General features: G+C 44.5%; 1 protein-coding gene across 7 annotated transcripts in view; it reads right to left on the bottom strand.

Annotated features, from left to right (window-relative positions):
- Positions 1-1,987: 1,987 nt before the first annotated feature.
- Positions 1,988-24,643, bottom strand: part of ADGRF5 (adhesion G protein-coupled receptor F5) — a 98,527-nt gene continuing 75,871 nt past the window's right edge. For 4 of the 7 annotated variants that reach the window (XM_032340187.1, XM_032340188.1, XM_032340189.1 and 1 more), the window contains 11 exons: positions 22,730-22,849; positions 22,367-22,576; positions 19,604-19,816; positions 17,654-17,809; positions 15,591-15,799; positions 13,228-13,407; positions 9,811-11,220; positions 8,530-8,571; positions 8,381-8,440; positions 7,693-7,777; positions 1,988-5,104 (listed from right to left, as the gene is read on the bottom strand). In XM_032340187.1, coding sequence (XP_032196078.1) covers positions 5,025-5,104; positions 7,693-7,777; positions 8,381-8,440; positions 8,530-8,571; positions 9,811-11,220; positions 13,228-13,407; positions 15,591-15,799; positions 17,654-17,809; positions 19,604-19,816; positions 22,367-22,576; positions 22,730-22,849 — 2,765 coding nt within the window. In that variant the 3' untranslated portion in view covers positions 1,988-5,024. Of the gene's footprint in view, positions 5,105-5,753; positions 5,821-7,692; positions 7,778-8,380; positions 8,441-8,529; positions 8,572-9,810; positions 11,221-13,227; positions 13,408-15,590; positions 15,800-17,653; positions 17,810-19,603; positions 19,817-22,366; positions 22,577-22,729; positions 22,850-24,643 lie in introns of all 7 variants that reach the window. The other 3 variants (XM_032340192.1, XM_032340191.1, XM_032340190.1) reach the window with 2 other exon arrangements.

A 24,643-nucleotide genomic window follows, 5' to 3' on the forward strand; every position in this document is an offset into this window, starting at 1 on the left:
GTGGTCAGAGGTACAATGTGTAGAGGACCGGCTGGCACCTGTCTCCTTCGGTCTCTGATCTGTTGGCCTGAGCATCCAGGGAACATCAGCTCCTGGACTGACTACCCCCTGCAGTCCAGACACACACCACTGGGCAAGGTCCACTGGCTGGGCAAGGTCCTTGGCCCTGGCATTGGGGGGCCTCTTTTCAGCTGAACAAATTAGGTTTCTCCAAACAGTACCCCTTCCCCGAATCCCCACAGAGCTGGATGCCGTCCCCTCGGAAAGGGGACTTCTTTCCCATTTGCAGTCAGTAGACAGATTCAAGGCTACAGTATTTGCATCACACGGGGTTTATTCGTGGTACAGCCGGAGAGCCCCTTCTCCATGTGATGAGTGCTGTGAATAAAGAAATGTTTACAGGTCACAAAGTCACAGCGAACATCTCAGACAGAATCTGCAGAGCAGCATTGTGTCCTTAATGTTGTTTGTTTAAACAATCTGTAGAAATATCCTGTCTAGTCCTCTCTGATTCACGGTGGACAGGACCTGCAACCATGTCACTTCCAGGACTAGAATATATTATATGGCAAAGGTGAAGGAATCTGCTGATGTAATCAAGGCCCCTGAATCACCTGAATCATACAGGGTGATTACCCTGGGTGGGCCTGACCCAATCAGGTGAGTCCTTTAAAAGAAAGTTTAGGATAAGAAACTGAAGAAGTCAGAGATTCAAAGCAGCACAGAATTTCTGCTGCTGAATCTATAAAAGCAAAGAACAACATTGTAGAGAAGGCCACATGGCAGGGGATGGCAGGGGATGGCCTCCAGATGCTGAGCACCTCTGTCCTCTACCTCCAAAGAATGGACTTTTGCCCGACAACCAATGAGCTCGGATGGGGATCTCAGCTTTCAGATGAATCCACAACTGCCAGCCTGAGTTCCACCTTGCCACACCCTGAGCAGAGGACCCAGTGAAGCCATGCACAGACTTCTGATCCCCCAGAAACCATGCAATCATAAATGGGTGCTGTTTTACGCCTCTAAGTTTTGTGGAAACATGTTACGCAGCAATACAATATGAAAACAGGAAATATGGACCCACGTTGCAGAAAGAATCTGTGGCTAGCAGAGCTCACAGGGCTCTGTTTTCAGCCGTCCATGAAAATTCCAACCAAGCCATACACAAATGTTAGAACACATATCTGTTTATTTGTTTCCCAGACAGTTAGGTCCTGAAAGTGTTGCTTCAAGTTCCCTCCTTTCAACCCTCTGTAACCTTCCAGGCTTCACATGGTGCACGGGAGTGTGGATGGCGGGAGGAAAGATATTGGCGCTGTCAACCAAGTGAGCTCAGCTGGAAGCTTCTGGTTCCCCTGCCCTCCCCCACCCCCCAATATGCCTGGAGAATGGAAGCTGCCATTCACTGTTTAAAGAATGCAGTCAAATGCTGGTTGGATTTCTGGTAGGGAAGCCTGAAACAGCAGCACCGGCCTAGTTACAGAGCAGACAATTTATATAAAGAAAGCTTCATGAGATCTCACTAGATATTTTATTGTTATAAGCATGGACAGGACACATAGCTGTACGCTGGCGTACTATGATGACATGATTTCATATCTCAAGTCACACTTTTAGAAATCTATAGCTTCTCATTCCAAAGCTAACATCTGTCAAATGATGAGACACTATTTTCGTAGACATTAAAAAAAAAAAATACATAAGAAAGAGAACATCCATTGTAAGCCCCTCCTTTATTTTGGGCACTCAGGGAAACAGACTTCCATTGGCTTGGGTCATGGCTCTCTTTGGGGTGCACAATTTCTGTCTGACATCACCTTCATGTGCCACAGATCAAATGCTTTCCCTCTACACGGGATTTCTGGGACCGTGCTTGTTTCGTCTTCTCCAATGGTTGTGACTTTCTTCTCTCACCTCAGAATAACTCCCTCCCCTGGGTCTACACTGACAGTCACTATGCTCTTTCTCATCCCCATGTCACTTATTATTTTTTTACCTTCCTTACACTGATCTTTCTGAAGTTCTCTCCACAAATGACAAAAGACTAGAATTTTCCAGTGTTTCTTAATTTCTGGCCTTAGCAACTTATATTCTGAAAACCCCATGGGTCTTATTTATCTCTTTTTCCATCTATAAGAAAAGGGGAAGAGGATGGCAGACACGACTCCTTCAAGACATGATGTGTCACACTGGACTTAACAATATTCCCAGAGAATATTTCTATAGCTCAGATTAGTTGCTCCTTTGTGAATGCTCTCACCTCACATCCTCTGAAGCATTAGCACAGACCCCTTTGCAAGAAACTGACGTAATAGAAGGCCCTTTAATGCAAGTTAAGTTTTGGCCACTGACAGGTCAGGCACATGGGGAAGCCCTGAGCACTTTGCAAGCAGGGCAGACCATATATCTCACTTTGTACCCCCATCAGAGCTGACATTCCTTCCTCCTCTTCCTCAGAAATCTGCTGCTAAAATCCTTGCAGTCATTGTTGATGGAGAACTTGTGAACACAGGACCAGGCAGGGCTCCTGCTTTCACGGACCTCACAGACTCACGGATGGCTCTCTTTCCACAATATTGAATTCTATTGTTTCTTTTAGGATATTCTTGGCCAACAGCAGTGGTTAAATATCTTGCAGTTAAGCAAGTACATCTCTAAGTTTTTGTTTTCATGGGTTTTCTGGAATTTCGATCTGGTGTGGTGGCTTGAAAGCTAGAAACCACATGCACATATGTGTGTGTTTGTGCACGCACGTGTGCTGGGGGTAAGGAAACGTGCCTCGGTAAATGGACGTGGGCAAAGGGCCAAACCCACATCCTATGAATGCTGCGAAGGTTCCTGCCATTAGAGGTTCCTTCACAACACAATGATTCCCAAAGGATCCTACTGTCGTGGCTGGAAGGTCAGTGCTTCTTGTCCCATTGTCATCTTGGAGCTCCTCCTGAAGGCTCCGCTTTCTTTGGCCTATCGTGTCACGATGGCCAGGCTCACACACTGTACTACATAACCTTGCCTCCGTTATCCTTGAGATCACTCCAGGAACCATATTGGTCAAAGCCATTCTCTCAAACCTCTAATTCTCATCCCATTGATCCTCCAACCTAGCCTCCGGCTCTGTCAGCTCAGTACTGATTTCTGCCCCAAGCTGACCATCCCTGGAGAATTTTATAGCTTCATCATTTCCTTTGTGACAATTTCCAGGCAAACGTGGGAGTAGTTGTCTACATCATTGGTGAATGTGTTGAAACGAGCAGCTCATTTACTTGAAACACTATTAAGACTTCTATCTGCCCCACCTGCTTCTCTCCGTGAGGAAAAGAGAGGCAGAAGTAGAATTTAAAATAAGAAATAAAAAGAAGAAATGTTAAAGAATTAAAATGTTACAAGAAAACTCCTTTAAAACTCAATGAAAAAAAGGTTGCTACATCCCAGCCTCTTCTGTCCACCTTCCTGATGGCTGGATCCCTGCTGGTTCTCAGTCCTTACGAAGACCACAGGGCCCACATTCCCCGAGTAGCCCCATATTTTTATTCCATTTCACTGTGTCTCTGGGATCAGACTTCAATTTGGAATGTATGGTTGCGCGGCTACAGCACATGCTTAACTTTAATATGGGTACAATTTTAATAAATATTTGTATTTTTATGAAATGTACACACCACCAGCAACACATACACACACTTGCACGTAATTCACAGACAGCCAAATCCTCAGGGAAAGCTCCACCATCTACTCATCAAGGTCAGTGTCATTGGGAGCCTAGAGTAGCCAACTGTAACATTTCATTTCAGAGGATTTCCAAGTGGTTGGAATGAACACAAATTAGACAATACAAAACTCTTACCGTATATTGGTCTTGGAACTTAAGGACTGAAAGAGCTAATACATGGGGGGCTAGACCACACACCAAGGGCCTCTAAATCCACAGTAGCAACAACAATGATAAACAATGCCATAAGATTATGAAAATCTATCCTATGATGCACAGAGAAGTACCTGGTTAAAGCTGTTAAATGCAATATACAACAGTTGCGATCTGTTTCCAGTGCAATATATCACATTTAGATCACCATATGTCACATTTGGCAAGTGATGGATATAAAAATATATGTATTTTTTGCCTTCAGAAAGTGGAACAAACCAAAAGGTAAGGCTTTTCTGATAAATGGTAGAAAATGTAACTAGCAGTTGGATCTGCTTGGATCTGGTGAAGTGTGGCTATCCCATTTCCTCTGCTTGCTCCCTGTCCTGAGCTCCAACCTTCACATGCACCAGCATATGTCTGTGTGCGTTTAACATCAGGAGAATTACATCTTCTTCCATGCATTTCTTGTCAATATTATTATCCACTTGCAAGCATGCTGATGTTACAATTTCCTCCCAATCTCTTCCCACTGCCTTTAAAATTTTTTTTTTCTCATGTAGCTAAGAAAATATCAAGAAAATACCAAACTTTCTCCATGATTTATTTCAGTTTCTGTTTTTGAGCCATTTTTGTATTCTCCATGTTGCAGTATCAGAATGATTATGTTAACATGGAAATTTTAAAAAATGTGGTTCTTATTCTTTTTCTCTATTTTTTCTTTTTTCCTGTGTCCTTCTTTCCTTCCTTCCTTCTGAGAGTTCACGGAAGTATTTCCTAGGTACTAGCCTTGTGCTTATTATTTGAATCAAAGCTTATTTTTGTGCCCAACGTATGACAAGGAAAAATGTCTCTTTGAAATTCTATTTTACAATACAGGGAAGTTGGACCTCAGGGGTTTTGAGTCTCACTTAAATACTGTACACATTTAGTATCACACAAGTGGTGGGGGTAGGGCAGCAAATAAACGTAACAATTACATTTAGTCTGTCTTTAGAAAAGAAAGCTTCTTTTCCCTAATGAGAGAGTCTCTTCAGCATCTGCTCCAGAAAGCCTGGGGAGGAAACATTTTACCCATGGCTTTGAAAAGATTTTTCTTTTTTTTTCCTGAGCATATCCACTGTCCTTTAAAGAAGTCACACATGGGTCGATTTTCCTGTTCTTAGTTGAGCAAGGAGTAAGCACTGGATGTGTTTTCCAGGGATGAGCTGCTTGTCTCTGGGGTGGAAACATTGTATGTTCCTGAAAAACAGAGCAGCAGCTCAGGCTTAAGTGCAAGACTTCATGATCACGGTGGCATGCGCCTTTCCCGATGTGGCCCGAGGGGAGCTCTCGCTCGAGAGCCAGGTAGGCTCTGCCATACCTGGAAACAAACCCATGTCCACCCCCTTCCCAGGACCCAGAAGGGCCAGAGAACAAACAGCCGTCGTTCTCAAGCATGCGTGGCAGCCGACAAGACAAGCACTAACTACTTCCGATCAAACCAGCAGCCAGGTTTCTACAGGACAGGGAGAATGTGAACATGGGCAGCCCTCCACATGCCACCACATGCACGGGCCTGGGAACATCAAGTGAGGGAAGCTCCCTGGTCCCCTTGGGTGGGCATGACTTGGGGAGGCTCCTGGGAGGGGTCCAAGGGCTGAGCTGGAAGGTGAGGGGAAGGGGAGGGGAGGAAAGGCAGAAAAGGAAAGAAAGTAGCAAATTAAAGGAGAAGAAAAAGCAGGACCAGGAAAGAAGTGGAGGTCAGGGGCTGCTAACAAAAGTGCAGCGGGGTGGTGGGGGCAGCCATGGAGCAATCACACATGGGCTGGCATCAGCAGGAGGCAGGGACTGAGCATGGCCAAGTGGGGTCGGGGTGCTGGGTGAGGAAGGGACACGGTGCCCACCCTACCATCAGATTGGTGAGCTGCCACTGCTAACAAGGTTTCCATCACTGCCTGGGGGGCCCCTTGGGGCTGCTGACAACATAAACCAAAGTTACAGTGATTATGGGATCCTCAAGCAGGCCAACACGGAGCTGCATGAATGACCCTGGAGAGGACGTCCAATGACAGAGACTGGGAATCTCAGGCCCTGGGACTTCAGGAACACAGCCTGAACTCCAACTTTGATCAGACCGATTCAGAAAAAAAGAACACATTTTGGGGGGCCTCAGATTGCATAATTCTGATTCAGTAAACTCATTCTGTAGGGTTTCCACTTGGATGTAAATGGTCGGCATGTTCCAGTGACAGTGTCGGCCAAGTGCCATGATGGTCCTCTACCCTTGAAGGTCGGATCATTTCACAGCAGGCCTAATCACTGATGTTCAACATCAAAAGGAAAGCCTCTCCACTCTCATGAGTAATGTATCAAACCGAAGCCCCAAACACCAAGTCCTCTGGAGTTCTAGCAATTGATAGGCATTTTCTGAATTTGATTTTTTTTTTTAAGATTTTATTCATTTATTTGGCAGAGAGAGAAGGATCACAAGTAGGCGGAGAGGCAGGCAGAGAGAGAGGGGGAAGCAGGCTCCCCGCTGAGCAGAGACCCTGATGCAGGGCTCAATCCCAGGACCCTAAAATCATGACCTGAGATAAAGGCAGAGGCTTATTAACCCACTGAGCCACCTGGGTGCCCCCGAATTTGATTTTACAGGAAAAGCCTTAGTCTGGAATATAGACACATTTCTGGGTCAGGCTTATTAACCCACTGAGCCACCCGGGTGCCCCCGAATTTGATTTTACAGGAAAAGCCTTAGTCTGGAATATAGACACATTTCTGGGTCCTGCCTTTATGAGACCAGTTCATTTTCAAGAAGCTGGAAGCAATTCTGGTACTTAGTTTCCTGGAGGTAGGGGAATGGTGGACAGAAGTTTCAATTTCCCAGCATAGCTGAGACCCATTGCCCAAAGTCATTAACATTATTGATTTTATACGGCCAAGGTAGGGATTGAGCTGTGCATGTTCCTAATAGGAGTGACTACAACTTGGGTGATTCCTCCTGCATTTATGCACAGTTTTGTAAACATCAATGTGTACAACAAGCACACTCCAAAAAAGAAAAAAGAAAGAAAGAAAGAAAGAAAGAAAGAAAGAAAGAAAGAAAGAAAGAAAAAGGAAAGGAAAACAAAAAGGGGGAAAGAAGCCCACAGCATGTGATCCTATAGTAGACCTTTTTAAATCTATTTTTTGCTACACCCGGGTCCATAAACATGACCTTCCTATTTCTATTTAACAGGAATAGCAAAGAGGGTGCCTGGGTGGCTCAGTCGGTTAAGCGTCTGCCTTTGGCTTAGGTCATGATCCCAGGGTCCTGCATCTGGCTCCCTGCTCAGCGGGAAGCCTGCTTCTCCCTCTGCACCACCTCTTCCTGCCCCGCCTTCCCCTCTTCTTGTACACTCTCTTTCTTTTTCTCTGTCTCTTGCAAAAATAAATAAATAAAATCTTAAAAAAAAAAAGGCATGAATAACAAAGAACTCCATGTTTGACAAAGCCAGCAATTTACAGTTCTCATTTTTGTAGTTGATGGAGTTTTGACAGACAGCTCTCCACAGGCATGTCAAGATTCTCCAAATTTTATCCTCAAGTTATTATTAGCTGCCCACTGAAGTTATCCTTAAGTTATTATTAGCTGCCCTCTGTACCAGCCTCCTGGTGGTTTGGGAAAATGTAAGCAAGTTCCTGTATTTAACCTCTGCGCCCAAATGAGGCTATTGTTGGTGATTGTCATAAAGTGGGGAGTGGGAAGGTAGGGGTAGGGGTGTGAGATTCCCCATCAGGGCAAATTTGTTTGAGTCAACCCAGAGTAAGTAAGTGCTCTAGGGAGAGACCTAGAGGTCACTACATACCTGTTTTACCAAACAAATTGTTAAATCTTCTTGATATGGGAGAACTCATAGAAAATACTGGTGTTGATGAACCTAGGGATGTTGACTAAAAAAGAGAAGAAAGACAGTTACAAAGCAAATGTTAAACCAAAGCTCTGCTTTATCTCTAGGATGTTTCATTTGCTGCCCACTAGTGGTCATTGTCTGCATCTCTCATTCCCATGAAAAAGCCTGGACAAACGTTGAATTTCTACTTCAAACAAATCAAGCAGAAAAACCACTTGGAAATACTGGACTCTCATCAGATTTAGGAAAATAACTTTCAAATGCATGTTTTGCTGTTTGATAGGGTTTGGTATCCTCTGACATGTGACGACAGTCAAATACGTTTGAGTGCAATGGTTACTTTCCAAGATGAATTACGGAAAATATACTCATCATTATTCTTTACGTTGTGTTCTCTGGTGCCTTAAATTTCCCCAGAAGATTTCTTATTTCTCAGTGAATTTTGATTTTCAACCTCCAGTTGGTATTATCTGTGCTATCCGATTCCTACTAAAAGATGTGGGACAGGAAGTATCCTAATGGTAGTTCTGTGGTTGACTTGAATAGGCAGAATCAAGTCCAAAGCAAAAACAGCGTAATAATCTATGCTAAACCTGGGTGTGGAGAAAGATGTTTTCAAAAATCTCTCAAAGGAAAGACTGACCTTTGAGTGCTGTGAAGACCATCTTGACTGTGAAAACTTCTTTAACAAAGTTTCCTGGACCTACCATTGTTTAAAAGAAGCCATCGTGAGTTCAATATGCCACAAGTACTTTGACTTTTCTAGAAGCATGAAACGGTTATAGTTCTTACCTTCTGATCCCAGAGGCATCCAAAGAGTAAAATGAATAATCCCTGAAAAAAAAAAATTGGGAAGAAGGATATTTTAATCATAGCCTATTGTCCAGCAAAATAGGAAGTATTGTTAGCCTGGCATTGAATCTCTACTACCTCTTTCCACAGCTGTATTTATGGAATGAATCCAGTGGATAGTAATGTTAAAAGGGATGTAGTAGGTCCACACCAGGGGACCTTAAATGTTATCGTGTGAGAAGGATATTATTCTATTTCCTTATCCCTGCCTCCTTGTGGACTGGAGGGCTTGCTGTTTGGGCAGCTGAAAACACCTCTTCCATTGGCAGTAGTGTTCACATCATTGTGATGCGGACCTGGGGCCTCGGGTAAAATAACCAGTCCCTTCTAGTCAGGCCATGCTGTACACTTCACTAGACATGAGCCTTAGAGTTTGAAGCCAGACCTAGGAGCAAAGGTTAGGTCTTGTGCGGCTTTGGCAAGAGCATCTGGGACCATGTCTGTTTCGCCTCCTCACCAGCTCATGGGAGCCCACGCTTACCCGCCACCTGGTGGTTGAATCACAGTTAAGCATTCCTTCCTTGCTGCCTGTACCTTTGCTAAAGCTCTTCTAACAATGTGGCTTGTATACAGTTTGTTATGTACTGCAAGAGAGCAAAGGGTGTGTCTTTTTCATTTTAGCATAATAGAGCAGAATGTCTACCTTACGCGGGGCATTCGTTCTCTCATTCTTCAGCAAATGTTTCTAGAGAACATACTATGTGGCACATGACATTCATTTTATTTGCCAGACGGTTATCGAGCACCTACACTGCACCACTAGGTAATATTAGGGATAAGGTGATAAGGAAGACAGATGCTATCCCTGACTTCACAAAGATAGTGCTCATTTAATGCTTGTGGAAATTAAGTGGAGAAATGACTTGGTTTAATAGTGGCATTTTCATTTAGGAGATAATAAGTGGCATGGTGATAATGTTGGGTAAATAGAAAAATCCTGTGTAGGGAAGGGACTTTCCTCCTACTTGTTTATTAGGGCTTTTCAAAGTAAGTCATGCGTACGGCTAAATTATAATGCAGGTGATAAGAGGTATAAGGTTCCATGGGAGCAGAGGAATGGGTCCCTTCTATCTCACTGGGTTCTTGTAATTCCCCCTCGTTAGGGCTAGGGCCTCCTCTGGACTAAAATCCTTCCCCATTCCTACCCCTGTTTGTGTTTCTATCATTAATTTGTCCCACCAGTTCAGATACTTCCTGAGAGCCCTGCCCTGCAGAACTTACCTGAAAGGCATTGAGGAGCGTAAATATAATATGGAACACAGCATTGCTTCCTTGGAACACAGTGGCAAGACCAAAACCCCAGGTGAGCCCCAAGAGTGGTGTGAGGACCCCGATGCTCTTGCTGATCTGAAACAGGCTACTCTTCTCCTGCTTGCTTGGCTTGTCTCCAATGGAAGGTCTCAGGATTTTGGAGATGACCACAACTGTGATGGTCATGTTCACTACCACGATGATCAGCGCTGGGATGACAAAGGCCAGCAGGGCCTTGGTATCCTCCCAGTTGAGCCAGCAGGCATTCTTCCTGGTGTAGACTTCTTGGGGCTGGGTAGCCCCCACCGTGATGACTGAGATGACAAGAGGGCAGCCATAGCCAAGAGAAAACGCAATAGTCTTCTGAATGGACTTGCTTGTGTCATGCAGGATGAAAACCAGACGGTAGAAGAGCATGAGGCCCAGAGTCAGCATCCAGAAAAAGACACTGAGGTAGAAGAAGTGGATGAAGAAGGTGGCGGCCACACAGGCTGTGTTGTTGAGAGGATAAAAATGATCGTGGATGGCAGCGGCCACAATGAACCAGATGTCGGCCACCAGAAGGGAGGCAGCAATGTTCACGATGCAGATGTGGCGCATATAGGATGTCCGATTCTTGGTCACTGATTTCCACACCACGGCTTCCACCACTAGACATGCTGCTAAGCTCAAGATGGAAAAGCACAACCCAATGTAGGAGATGATATCCAGTAGTATTTCCAGGAGGGAACCAGGGTATGGAGAGTCGGGGGACATGAGGATGGAGAATGACGTCAGGTGGTCACAGATGCAGGAAACACTGTCCCCATCAACTCGTCTCACTTCACACCCACTACTATCCCACCCCCCTGTGTGGTTGGCGAGGCTGAAATTCCAGAAGACACATTGTGGTTCCCCACCTGAAGGGTTGATGTTCTTAAAAGTCATTGAAATCTGGAATGGCATGGTTATATTGTGGCTAACTGTGGTTGTCATCACTAAGCTGTTTGCAATATTCTTTCCTTGGCTGTCCTGGGTGAGGATGGTTTTGAGAGTTGGGAAAGCCACAGTGACAATAGACGAACCCCACGGCAGGCTTCCTAGCTCACACTTTTCGATGGCCACGTTGCCCCAGAGGTCTGAGTCTGAGAAAACAAAGCTCTGTTTGTAGGGTTTTGGATGGCCGGGTTTTGGATGGCCAGGTTTTATTATTATGCTCCTCATCTGCACATTCGTTTGGTTGATGGACAAAAAAGTGCTATCTTCAGACCATAATGCTCGGGAAAATCTTTCTACTGAATCCAGAAGCTGTGAGCTCTGGTTGGTCGGTTGATGTTGGGACACCTTCCAGGTACTCAACATGGGCTTGCTGAGGATGGTGTTAACCGTAGAGAGAATGTTCTGTAATTGACATGACATGGGGTCAAACCAACCAAATTCTTTCAATCACAAAAGAGAAAAAATAACATCTCCCTGGAAGCTGGTTGTGTGATAACAGGTGAGAGGAAAAGAAGAGAAAAATGAGGCATCACAGGCAATGGGGCTCTGTGTCCCTCCTTCTTCTTCTTCTTTTTTTTTTTTTTAAAGATTTTATTTATTTCTTTGACAGACAGAGATTACAAGTAGTCAGAGAGGCAGGTAGAGAGAGAGGAAGAGAAGCAGGCTCCCCGCTGAGCAGAGAGCCTGATGTGGGGCTCAATCCCAGGACCCTGAAATCATGACCTGAGCTGAAGGCAGAGGCTTTAACCCACTGAGCCACCCAGGTGCCCATGTGTCCCTCCTTCTTATGGCAGGGAATTAGCAGAGGATGCATCCCCAAGGCTGGGAGACCTCTTTAATCATTTACCAAGTACCACCCCCCATTACCCACTAAGGCCAATTCAGCAGACTGGTAGAGATATGTATTCACTGTTTTATATTATCTTAAATCTCAAGCCTGTAGAGAGTGATATTTTCTCAATAAGGGTGAAGTTGTTTCAAAAGACCCTCTCCAAAGCTGAATGCCAAACTGCTGGCAAAGGCATCATTCCCCCCCCCTTTTTTTTTTGCTAAATAATTTTTATCTTTTCTCCCATAAACTTGGGCTTGTCATTTTCCATTTGGGCTTTCTCTCAATCTCTCAATATAATTTCTTTGCCCCCCTTTGCCTTGTTCTGTTCAATCTGAAACTATGAGCCTTGTAGTGTGTTGGATGTTGGTGCCCAAAAGAACATGTCCTAATACCCAGACCCTGTGGATGTGACCTTATTTGGGGAAAGGGTCTTTGTAGATGTGATTAAATTAAGGATCTTGAGAGGAAATCATCCCAGATTACCTAGGTGGGCTCTAATTCCAATGTCAAGAATTCTTATGAGGGACAGAAGAGGAGAAGATAAATGGAGACGAGGAGGTCCCATGAAGACAGAGAGGATGGACTGAGGCAGCTACAAGCCAAAGAGTGCTAGAGCTACACAGAACTGGAAGAGACAGAGAAAGTCTTCCTGGAGTCTTGGGAAGGAACGTGGCCTGGCAGACACCTTGATTTCAGACTTTTAGCTTTGAGAACTATGACAGAATAAGTTCCTGTCATGGTAAGCCACCCAGTGGGTGGCACTCCTTTACCCTTGCCATAGGAGGTCCACATCAACTCTTTGGACCCTTGCTCCCCAAGCTCTTGCCAGGTACTTCTGGCTGTGTTTGGCCACTGGGAAGCACTGGCAGGAGATGGGAAGATAGGAGAAGGAAGAAGTTGAAATATATTTTCCTACGACCCACCGTAGTCACCCCTTCTCCCCTCTACACACATACTGTCTTCTGCACATCTTTGGTGATAGTTCTGTTGCTCCCACTAGTGATCCCTCCTCCTCCACTTTAGGTGCACTATTTCCTCTCCTTTCCCCATTAGGCCTCAGGGTAGTACTGGTTTCTATTTTTTTTTTTTTTAATCCCCAGATTGACCTCTGAAAGTATCCTTTCGTTAAAGTCTCATCATTTGAACTCTTCCTTTGAATTCTGGGTGACTCCTCTCAGAACCCTGATTGCCGCAAGTTCATGTTTAGTTCTAGACCACTGAGAATTCCATCCATTCCAACCATTCCATTGTACATATTCTGAAAACCTTTCCCTCCTGGTTTTCTTAGAAAGCAGATAAGTATCCATTCTATTTTAATGAGGAAACTGAGATGGAGATTCACTAAAGAAATCTTTTGATCTCCAAATGAATACTAGAAACACCTCCCCACCCCCCCCATGACCCTAAAAACCATAGCTGACAAAACACAAAGCATACTCTGTGACCCTAAAATCCAGAGTATTGTTCTGGAGAAGACAAAGAAGGAGCTGTAATGTCGACAAGTTACGTTTCTTGACCAGAAGTCCCAAGGGGTGAAGAGGGGACCCCAAACTCCTATAAGGTCTCAACCAACTTACCGTCATCATTTCTGAGTTCACTTGGGTTGGAACTGTTGAGAGCAGATCGAGGATGTTAATGATGGCTCCCAGGCTCCCAGGAAATGAGCTGACTTCATGTTTCACCTTGCCTGTGCTGACAGAAAGATCCTTCAGGTATGTTGGGAGTTTCGTATCCTGACAGGGACTCTTGATCAAAGCCTAGTAAAACAAAAGCCAACACAAACAGACACTCAAAAACCTTACCAGTCAGTCCTGTCAACAAATCCTGCTGATCTACCCATGATGAAAATCTCTTATATTAATGATTTCTTTTTTTTCTCCATTCCTTTAAATATACCCTATAAAATAACTTATCTCTTAATCTGTGTTCTAGTCAGAATAAAATAAGACCTCACACACAGAAGGGGAAGAGTAAAACACATGTCAACCCAATGACTACTAGGTAAAGAAAAAGGAAAGGGGATCTGATTCCTAGAGAGTTAGATTAAAATTGAGTAAAATTATCCCTTGATGGTCTGTACAGAAACACATTTGCTACTCTGCTTTTTCTCGTCATTTACTTTGCTGACCATTAGAGGGGTGACCCTCCATCCCAATTTTCCCGGGACAGTTCTGTTTTATATCTGCTGACCCAGTGTAATTATTACTAGCACTTTCTTTTATTTTAAAAATGTGTCCTGGTTTGGATGGTAAATTATATGGTCACCCCTACTTCTGTTTCCTAATTACTTACCCAATTACTTCCAGAGCCCTTATTTACAATTAAAGGATGAACTCCAATTCGACCTCATCCATAAAGAACTTTGATGAGTATTCCAACCCAGGGGAGTTTCCTCCTCTGACTTCCTAAGTATTTGTTATTTTGTAAAAAAGATTTATTTATTTATCTTAGAGAGAGAGAGCATGAGTGGGAGGGGCAGAAGGAGAGAGAATCTCAAGCAGACTCCGTGCTCAGCATGGAGCCCAATGTGGGGCTCAATCTCACGACCCTGAGATCAATGTCTGAACCGAAACCAAGAGTTAGATGCTTAATGGACTACACCACCCAGATGCCCCCATTTGTGACATTTCTACCAATGTCATCTTGTGTTTGATTTTCAATATCTCTCCAATTAAATTATAAGCTCCTTAGCAATTTGAAACATGTTATATTCTGTCTGATATGCTATAATGCCTGATATAGTATAAGTCATAAATTGGCACATAGTAGGTATCCAATAAATATACGTTGAATGGATAGATCTGAGAGGCTAACAGGCCAACCTTTCCACTGAAAATATATCTAAGTATCTAGAATTGGGACCAGGGCCCAACATTGAATTCAAATTAAATATTCCTATCTTTCTCAATTAGGGAAATTCATATCACTGGTGCATCCTCATCAAGGTCCAACTCAGAGGCCAAGTTCTTCAAGCAGAGCTTCCTGATTATCCTAAGCAAAATTAATGTGTATTGAACTACCCAACAGGATTACATCCTCTAGCAAATCAGAAACTGAATTCTGGTTTGGTGGCCTTACCCTGAGAGCACCTGCAATAATGCTTTGCACCTAGTAAGTATTTTAGTGAATTTAGTACAAGACAAGAGGAGAGCAGAAGATAATTAGATGAGACACAAATCAGTACCACTCCTTTTCCTTAATTCTTCTTCCAACAGTGAGAGTGTTTGGAACGGCTTGTCTAACAATGTCATTCAGTAGAACTCCACTAGTGGCCTCGTCAGTATTTGTTTCGTGTGACTCAAGGCATTTTAGAGGTCTCTACTCTTGACAACTTCAGTATGGGGTAACATTTATTTATTCTGATGAAAGGAAACTTCCCCCTACCACGTGGCAGGAACCTCTCTTCTAGGTAAGAGAGGCAGGTTAGTTCCATCTTTCATAACTAAAGGTTACCTCTAAGGGTGGAAGAAATCTCAGACGTATAAAAGCAGAAAGCCCAAGCATATGCATATATATATATACATATATATATATGTATATATATATATATATTTTACACCGATGAACCTTATTTTTTTAATGTATCTCCTCCTTCTGAAAAGATGAGAGCTACTTGCTTGGTAATCAAGATTACTCAAAGGAGAGTGGTAAGAGAAGATAACTCCACCTGCACTTTAGAGGTAATAGAAATAAGGCACTGAGAAGTTAAGGTGAAGGTACGCAGCTGGTCCCAGAGCAGAATACATATTTTTGTGGTCTCCATATTTGTACTTAAGAAAAACGTAAAGCATTTCTAGGATTGCCTCTTCTTTTTAAATAAATAAATAAAAGTAGCTTTGGGAGCAACACCAACCAGGCCAAGGCCCATTTGCTAAGAAATATGATAAGCTAGACGAATCTCCCCACCAAGAGCTCAAAGTCAAAGAGGTGTAAAGATCACCTTGGCCAGCTGGAGCAGACTATGTATTGGGGCAGAGATGCAGTCATTTTTCTTCACCTCCCAGTGGGAGCCTACACATTTGTAAGTCACTGTCCCGCCAGTGGGACCTGCAGGGCTGCTGGGTACATCTGAGAACTGGCATAGTTTCTGGATGACTTTCCCTGGTTCCCCAACACCTATTGTGGGATCTCGGCACATGATCTTCTCTCCTGCATTGGAAACGGAAATAAAAAGGACAATTTGAAAGGAGGAAAAAGGATAGTCAAAAGAAGGTCAGGCCTAGCTAGAATGTTGCTGTTTGAATTCATTTTTCTCTTTAGTTTTCGGCAACCTTTTCAGAGTTACCCACTTTCTTTATTTTGTTCCTGATCTTCCAAAGCCCCTTTTAGTGCTTCTGACACAAATCTTTCACATGCATTTGCTTTTCTAACAATTTATTTCCTGTATGCCTCGTCCCTGCCTCCGATCCCTGGGAATCTTCTCTCTGCTGTCTGTTAAATCTAAGCCATGGAAAAATCACGAGAGCTTAATGTGTGCTCATTCTGATAAGAGATAATCAGGTTTCCAGGAATCTCAGGGACAATACGCCTTAGTCCAAGGGATTCTCAACTCTGGCATATTCGAATCACCTGGGGAGCTAGGAAAATACCAATGTCCTGGTTCACTCAGCCCAAATAGATAAGAACCCCTTGGGGCTGAGATTTAAGCATTGGCTATTTTCTAACTTTCCCCTGTGATTCTAGCATGCAGCCAAGGTTGAGAAGCACTGCCTTAATTCACATATATAATTAATAGTGGGAATTCCAGGTACCCATGACCTGAATATTCTAAGCAATATTTGTAAACATTTGTTCCTCTGGCTGCCCTTAGAGTTCGAATCTATTTCATGTCAACTCAAGACCAGATTGGAATGAGAAAATGACATTTGTTGCAGAATCTCTGATCTCCAAGGGACTTTGATTCTCCGATGATAAGATCCTTTCTCACCAACTTACAAATTTAACATCCACTGAGCTCTCAGTCATTGTATAAAATCTTGAAATATGTAAGCAATTTCTACTGGGAAAAGGAAGAGGAATCAGACCTGGTATGAGGGAAGAGAAGAACAAACATAAACGAATAAAACGTGTCTGTGCCGGGGGGAAGATGGCAGCACGGGGGGCGGTGAAGAAGGGGTCTTGGCTGCCCCTGGAAGAGGTGTGCTTGGTAGGGTCAGGGAACAGTGACTCAGGGAGACAGGGAACTCTAAATTGCTTCCCACTTTGGTGTCCAGAGCTCAGTTACCAATTCATGAGAATTACCACAGATCACTCAGTAAACCAAACATGGCTGGTGATAGAGTCATGAATCCTTTGGATATCAGAGGTCCTGGTACAGACAAGATTTCTGGGGAAGAGGACTGTTTCTAGTGGAAGCCCTGGACCATGCTTTATTCACTTGCCTCTTTGCTGCTCCTGAGGAGAGTTCTTGGTCATAGGCTATTACAGAAATAGCCATAAACCATGACCTTCTACCTTGAAAATATTATGCGAGGGGGGGGATATAGGCTTGGTGATGACAAAGGATGGGAAAGATGGTTGCCTATTATTTAGATTGATATTTTCATGTAGCCCTGTCTAGTGGTGACACCCTTCCTTTGCTGAAACCTCAAAGGGGTCTCAGTCCCGCAAAGACACTAGGCACCGCCCAGTCCAGTGCTTTGCCTCCCAGACACTGCTGAAATAGAGCTTCATACACAAGACCTTCTTGATCACTTCCTCCTGACTCTCACCAGTAGAATGAAACCTGGCAGCCTCCTTGGTCTCCCGCATGATCTCTAATTCAGCCCTTACCACATTAGATGTCATTACACACATCTTTCCCCTACACCTGAGATTAGTCCCCATGGCTTAGTTGTTGCTGTGGTTGTGGTTGTTTCTTCCAGACCCTCCACCCTTAGCCCAAGGCTTGCCACACGCAGGTGCACAATATCCATTTATTGAATGGATGAATGAGGGAGCAAATGAATAAATGAATCCCTGCTCATGACTACCACATTTTTAAAAAATTTCAAATGCTCTTACCTGGAACCAGGTTAATCTTCATAGCTGAGCTCCGGACTGAATTGTTAGCAGCATTGGTAAAGTGACAAAAAATGTCCAGCTTCTTTGGACACCAGGAAACTGAGCTTGCTGAGAAACTGTGTTTGTAACACACTTGCTTTCCATTAACTTCTTTTTCTGAGATAGAATTATTGGAAGAACTAAGTCACAAGATGAGACCCCAAAGCACACATTTTATTGAAATGATCCAATATGGATAATGTGTCTAAACTTTTCCAAGGCATGTGCCACATTCATTTCTGATGTGGTTTTTAAAATGCCCCCAGTCTACAAGTAAGTCAGTCAGCCCGCCCCTACATGGTGCTCCCCTAACCCCTACCTCCACGACTCATGATTCCAAATCTGTGCCTGTACAGTTTGGACAATCAGAATGCCTCTCAGCATCCCTCTCTTCCACATCCTGTCATGCCCTGTGTACTTCTCCTGTCCTGCCTTTCCACGTTGGTTTAGTGTCCCTTCTTTATGGGTCTGTCTCCTCCTTTAGATTGATCAAGTCTTGGAGAGAAGGTACCTGGTCTTATTTATCACTGCATCTCCCAGTGCCTAGCTCAGTATTTGGCCCCTAGAGAGCACCAAATACATGCATGTTAAACACGGGATGGTGAAATGCTTCAGTACTCCAGTACCCAGAGGGAGTCTATAGCCTCCTATCACACACCTTCTCTAAGTCCTTGTCTCTACTGGGTCCTGCTTTTCTGAACATCAGGGTTCTTTTGATCTGCAGTGTTCATTTTGGAAATTTAACGTTATATGGATCGTCCTTTAGGACAAGAACCCTTCCAGCTAGTTAGTAACACATGTGCCCCAACTCTCACGTCCCCTTTTCATTGCTTCCTGTGGTGTTTTGCATTGAGCATGTCACCACGAATAGTTGTTCAAAGAATGAATGAGCTTGCAAATCCTTCATGAAGGTGTCTGTTGTGAGATTTGGGGTTGCGAGCTCATACTAGGTTCACCCTAATCTGTAGGAACCCTGATGTCTCTGGGTTGAGGGTACCTTCTACCTTAGAGGATTTGATTTGTGTGTGTGTGTATGTGTGTGTGTGTGCGCGCGCCAGGTACCATTGGGTGCTACCCATGGACCACTTTACATTAATTACTCTGCAGCTTGAGAGCAGGACGGTTGTAATTCTCAGGGGAAACTGGTGCCCACCTGGAAAGGAGGCCAAGCTCTGAACTCTGGTGGACAAATTTTGTTTTTTTGCTTATCCTCTTCTGAGTGAACATGTCACCCTTTGAGAGTCTTGACATTGTGCTTGTGACACAGGCCCCCTTAGTCATTGCATAGGGAGCAAAGCCTTTCTTCCATGCCCTTCAGAGCCTTCAAACCCAAGGTTCTGGGGCACCTGACTGGCTCAGTCGGTTAAACATGTGACTTTTGCTCAGGTCATGATCTCAGGGTCCTGGGATTGAGCCCCATGTCACACTCCCTGCTCAACTGGGAGTCTGCTTCTCCCTCTCCCTCTGACACACCCCTGCTTGTGTGCTCTCTCTCTCTTTCAAATAAATAAATAAAATCTTTGGGACACACAACCCCAGGTTTCTGGGTTTCTCATACTGACTGATAGTCTCAGAGAAGCCCCACCAGAAGCTAAAGCATTTCTATTTTTCTTTTTCTGTTTTTGGCCCTTGGTTATTTCACTTTCTTGGATCCTCAGCTGTGCATCTGAAAGGATTTCTGTGGTGCTTTTATAACACACTGATGCATAGCATGGAGAGAGGGACCACCAGAGTACTGGATATACTCCTGCCCAAAACCAACAAGCCATGGGCCACACAGCACAACAGAAGGTAATAAAGTTCATGAGGTACCCTCTGTTACATTCTTTCTCTGAGGCAATCCTTATGTCTCTTTACCTCTATTTTCAGAGGAAATTTTGAGATCCCACAATGCAGCAATGCGTGTCTTACCTGCAAGAAAGAATAAGGAGTCCACTTGGAAAGTTACTTTGTAGTCTTCGTCCTCCTCAATGCAGCACCTGAAGTGACGGGAACCTTTGCATGGAACCGTAGCCTCCAGAGGGTCCACCATGATGTCCGGCTCTAGAGGCAGGGGGTGAACCATCACATCTTTCGTCGCGACACTGTACGATTTCTTGTATCTAAATATGCAGTGATAGGTTCCTGTGTGGAAGGAAGCAAAAATGAGATGGAATGTGATCACTGCTCCAAAAATGCATTGGCTGGGAAGGTTAAGATGAAGTTTAGTTTTTCCTGTCAAGCATGGGCAAGAGCACGTCACACCTTCCTAGACACTGGATGAGAAAATGTTTGATCAGCTCTCCTCCTGGGTTCTCGATGTATTTGAAGGACTAACCCATTGCCTAAATAGTCATTTCCTTTTAAATAAAATTAAGTGGCTTATCTAAAGTTATACAGCCTATTAGGTGTGGAATTGCATTTCTTTTTCTTTTTCTTTTTTTAAAAGATTTATTTATTCAAGTAATCTCTACCTCCTATGTGGAGCTCGAACTTGGGACTCGGAGATCAATTGTTGCATGCTCTACCAACTGAGTGAGCCAGATGCCCTTGGAATTCAAACCAAGTTCCCATTACCTACTCCAAGTCTCTTTCCTTAACTCAGGGAGAAACATGGGAATTTGGGTGTGTGCAGGGCTGAGGAGTTCTTCAAAGACAGTTGTCAGCGAGCTAGAGCTCCGTGGTGGCATGGTGTCCCTTGTCCCATCTGTGAGTGAGTAGGCATGCCAGCACCACGACACCATCAAAGTGTGTGGAAGGGGTTAGGCTGAAATTCTTGAGGGAGCTTCCCCTGTGGACCCTAGGGTTAGATGTCTGATGTCTGACTCCCATCTAGGAAAGTCTAAGGATGAGAGATCTTTCTGGAGGACTAAGGGAAGGCTACAGCAAAAGTAGGCTGTGCTTGGTGAGGTAGACGGGGCTGAGCATGGTCCTGGGGTTGACCTTCTAGAGAGGACCCTATCCCAGTGGTCTTTATACCAGGGTCCATCACAAGATGAGGCATGACCTGAACAGCCATCATGGGGAAAGGGCAGGAAGATGGTAACAGCACCTACAGTTGAGTAAGACCCTTTTACTTTCTTAGCATTCCTTCTCTTTGACCCAACTCTGGAGGAACTAGAGCCATGACCTAGCTAGAGGGAAAACAGGGAGAACAAGAACAGAGAACAAACCCCCTTCTGTTTCTGCTGGGAGGGAGGGAAATATAAAGCTGATATGAAATGAAGGTATAGTTAATTTAGATGAGAACGGGATTTTGACTATCCCAAGTATGGGACAGTCAAATAGTTTACGTTCCTGGAAAAGCCATGTCTCCTCCTCAGTTATGACTCCTCAGGGGGAAGAGCAACTGGACAGTGTAGGTTAAGCTCAGCACAGGGGAACACTACTCTGTCTCCTGACTATATTCTACCAAGGCTGGCCACAGTGACCAGTTATTTCTACAATGATACCTAGGCCTTACACAAGCAACTAAAGACCTGGGACTTGTAGGACCTGGACTGATTAAACTTATAACTAATGAAAGCATTCAGAGGGAAGTGGTCCAGGGTTGGCCAGACAATCTCCATTTCACCCTGGCTCTGCCATTTTCCAGATGTATAACCTCAGATATTTTACTTAGCCTCACTGGGCCTCAGTTTCTTCATCTGTAAAATGAGGATACTAATAACACTGTCCTCTAGGTTTACTGGGTTTGTAAAAATTTATTTTTATTTATTTATTTTTAGAGAGGGAGAGAGAGCAGAAGTGTGGGGGGGGTGGCAGACAGAAAGAGAAGCAGGGTTCTCCACTAAGCAAGGACCACCAATGTGGGACTAGATCCCAGGATCCTGGGAGAATGACCTGAGCCTGAGCCAAAGGCAGATGCTTAATCAACAGAGCCACACAGGCATCCTCTAAGTTTATGTTGTAAATGAACTAATCCACTCAAGCACTTAGCATGGTGTGTATCACAGAATGAAGGGCTCAATACATGTCAACTTTTATTGCAGCAATTATAGCAAATAATTTTCCACCCTCCAAGTCTCTGCATTTCTTTCCAACATGAGTAACATGTAGAGATAAATACAAAATGCAAATATTCCTTTCTTTGGAACCAGGCATATAAATCCTTGACCTAGTTTTTTTTTTTTTTTTTTTAATCATGATTGGGTGAAAAACTCCTAAAATTCTGGTAAAACTACTGTTAAAAACAATCCTCTTGGGGCACCTGGGCGCCTCAGTCAGTTAAGCATCTGGCTCTGTTTCGGCTCAGGTCGTGACATTGAACCCGGCATGGGGCTCTGCACTCAGCAGGGAATCTTCTTGGGATTCTCTCTCCCTTTCCCTGCCCCTCCCGCCTGTACTCCCTTTCTCCCGAAAATAAACAAATACATCTTTAAACATAAGCAGCAAAACAATCCTCTTAATTTCATGGCAGCAGCACAGGCTCCTGAATTGGAGATCCCAGTTCCAGTCCTGACTCTGCACCGTGAGAAGGAGGAGCCCAGGTGCGTGTGTTATTCTCTCTGAGCCTCTGTTTCCACATCTATACAATGGAGATTTGGGACATCTTCCCCTGCAGAGCTCTTGCATGGAGTGCAGGGGTGCAGGCACATCTCAGGACAGCCCCTCCAGGTCTGGTCCCACTTTCAGGGTGTTCCCAGGGGCCCCGGGCAGCATGGCAACAGAAAGGGTCTGGGGTCTCGCACCCACCGTTCCACTCCCGGGTCGCCGTCTCCACGGTCAGCACCGACTCTGCTCCAGCAGCAGACCTCCTGGCGGTATAAAACTTTTGGTATATTTTAATTCCAGCAGAAGTGTTCCAGTATACCTCATCATAGTTACTCACATCGCTGATGCACTTTATGGAAAAGTTTTGTCCCTCAGAAACAGAAATTGGGTCCGGGGTTATTGTTAGGTTGGCTGAAAGAACGCACACAGAACGGACAAAAGAAAAACCAACAACAAGCACAAGATTTAGTCTTTCTGGTGACATCGACACACGAGTGAAATTTAAGACAGAGGCAGAGAGCATGGGCCGTCCTGACTCCACTGGTGTCATTGCGGGATGGGTACCTTGCGGCTCCTGGGCTTTCTTTGTTTCTAGGCTGTTCCCGGTGGTGCTCTCAACTGTACTCATTTCCATCTCCTGCCTTGGGAGCTGGTGCACTTCCCTGTTGTGGCTGGAATTATCTCCTGATGATCGGCAGGGCAAAAGGTTGCAAACTTAGGGCTGTTGACATAATCCAAGCTCCCCTCAACCTTTTCCATGCCCAATGGCTCTGTTCTTGTAACAACGCCATTCTCTACCCTTTTAAAACATGTTTTAAATAACACCGTGTTGCATTTTAATTTCTCTTTCTGTATCTCTTCTTGATAAAAGTGTGAACCCCTTAAGAGCAGGGCTCTCTTTTCTATGTCTTTGCATCCCCCAGGGCTTACCACTGGCTATAGTATACATCCAACACTTACTAAGCCAAAGAGTGATTTCTGGAACAACATTTGAGGTACAGGCATCCTAGAATGTACTGCCCCAATAATTAAACCAGGACCATCTCAGGCAAACTGGGAGGGAGAGACACCTTAACTCTAAGTCTCTCTACATTTACTCCTCCTTATGAGAATGTCCTCATAAATTCATGAGGAATTATTCCTCAAAAATGTTAACAAGACCCTTACAACGGTAAAGGCTTATATGGACAGTCTACTTTTTGGGGTCTCTGCTTCTATCTTTCCACCCCTCTTTGAGCATGTCACTGACATTTCAAAATGCCATTCACTTTTATCTCCTAGAGGTGAATGGTTTCACGCCTGGAACCCACTGATGCCGGCCAGCTTTCCCCACCAGTGTAAAATCTTGCCCTTCATCACAATAAAAAGAAATCAGGCCTGCCCACAGTGCCCTTTAGAAGCGGGGATCCCAACGTGCAGATAGAGTCCCCAATCACACAAGCATGGATTGCTGTGTCCCTCCCATGGGCCTTACTGGCTGTCGGGATCTGGTGTGGCGCTGCCTTTTGATGGCTCGGCAGCTTCTGGGAGTGAAAAGGGAGAGGCTCATGGAACCATGAATCTGGTTCTCTTGATTCTCAGAAAACGTCCAAACCACCAGACCAGTGGTTTTCAGTGAAATCTCAGTAGGTTTCTGTGACAATCCAAATCCCACCTAATCAATACAACTCTGAGTTGAAACTTGAAGCGTCCACCCGCTCTCACTACAGAAAACTGAAATGAAATTGCCCAGAAGACCCACAAGCTCTTCTATGGCCATCATGTTTTCAGATAAGCGCCATCTTGATCTTCGTAAAAAACCCCAAGTCAAGAGAGTAGCAAGGGGAAACGAGGACGATCAGTCGTGTTGGTGTTAGTCCTTCCTCCAAATTGTTCAAAGTGGTCTGGTGATTGATCGAAGTGGTTCAGTTTTTGCAAAATGGGGAGAAAAACAAGTGTGACTGCCCCATTTTTGCAAACAGGGGTGAAGTTAGGATGTTTTATTACATGAGGAGAAATGACACTTTTTTAAAAAAGGACCAACTCAGTTGAAAGCCTTTAGTCAAAGACTAACACACACTCAGGATAACTGTAAAATGATCGTAAAGTCTCAAATTATTAAAGCTTCCGGCAAGGTTCTGGCTGGAATAGGTAGAGCGGGAGGCGAGAGAGGACAGAGCGTGTCTTCGCCTGCTGGCGGTGGGCCCTGAGCCTGGCTACTACTACCGGCCTCCAAGGGAAGGAGGATGGGCTCACGGAAGGAAAAGGGAAAATCTGGGGCACCACCTTCGTCATGAACTCAATGACTTAAACAGAACTAACCCGAGTGTGAAACTGTCCTTTCCGGTCCCTGCCTGCCTTCTCAGTGCCAGGCAGACCTTTCCTCCCCTGCAGCCCTGGGCTCCCCCCATCTTTCTGTCTTCTAAAGACCTTATCTAAATTCAGATGGGAGAGAGGGACACCCCCCTCTGTCTCCCGCTTGTGATTTACCCCAACCAC

This window comes from Mustela erminea, chromosome 4 (genome assembly GCF_009829155.1).
Source record: "Mustela erminea isolate mMusErm1 chromosome 4, mMusErm1.Pri, whole genome shotgun sequence".
Lineage (NCBI taxonomy): Eukaryota > Metazoa > Chordata > Mammalia > Carnivora > Mustelidae > Mustela > Mustela erminea.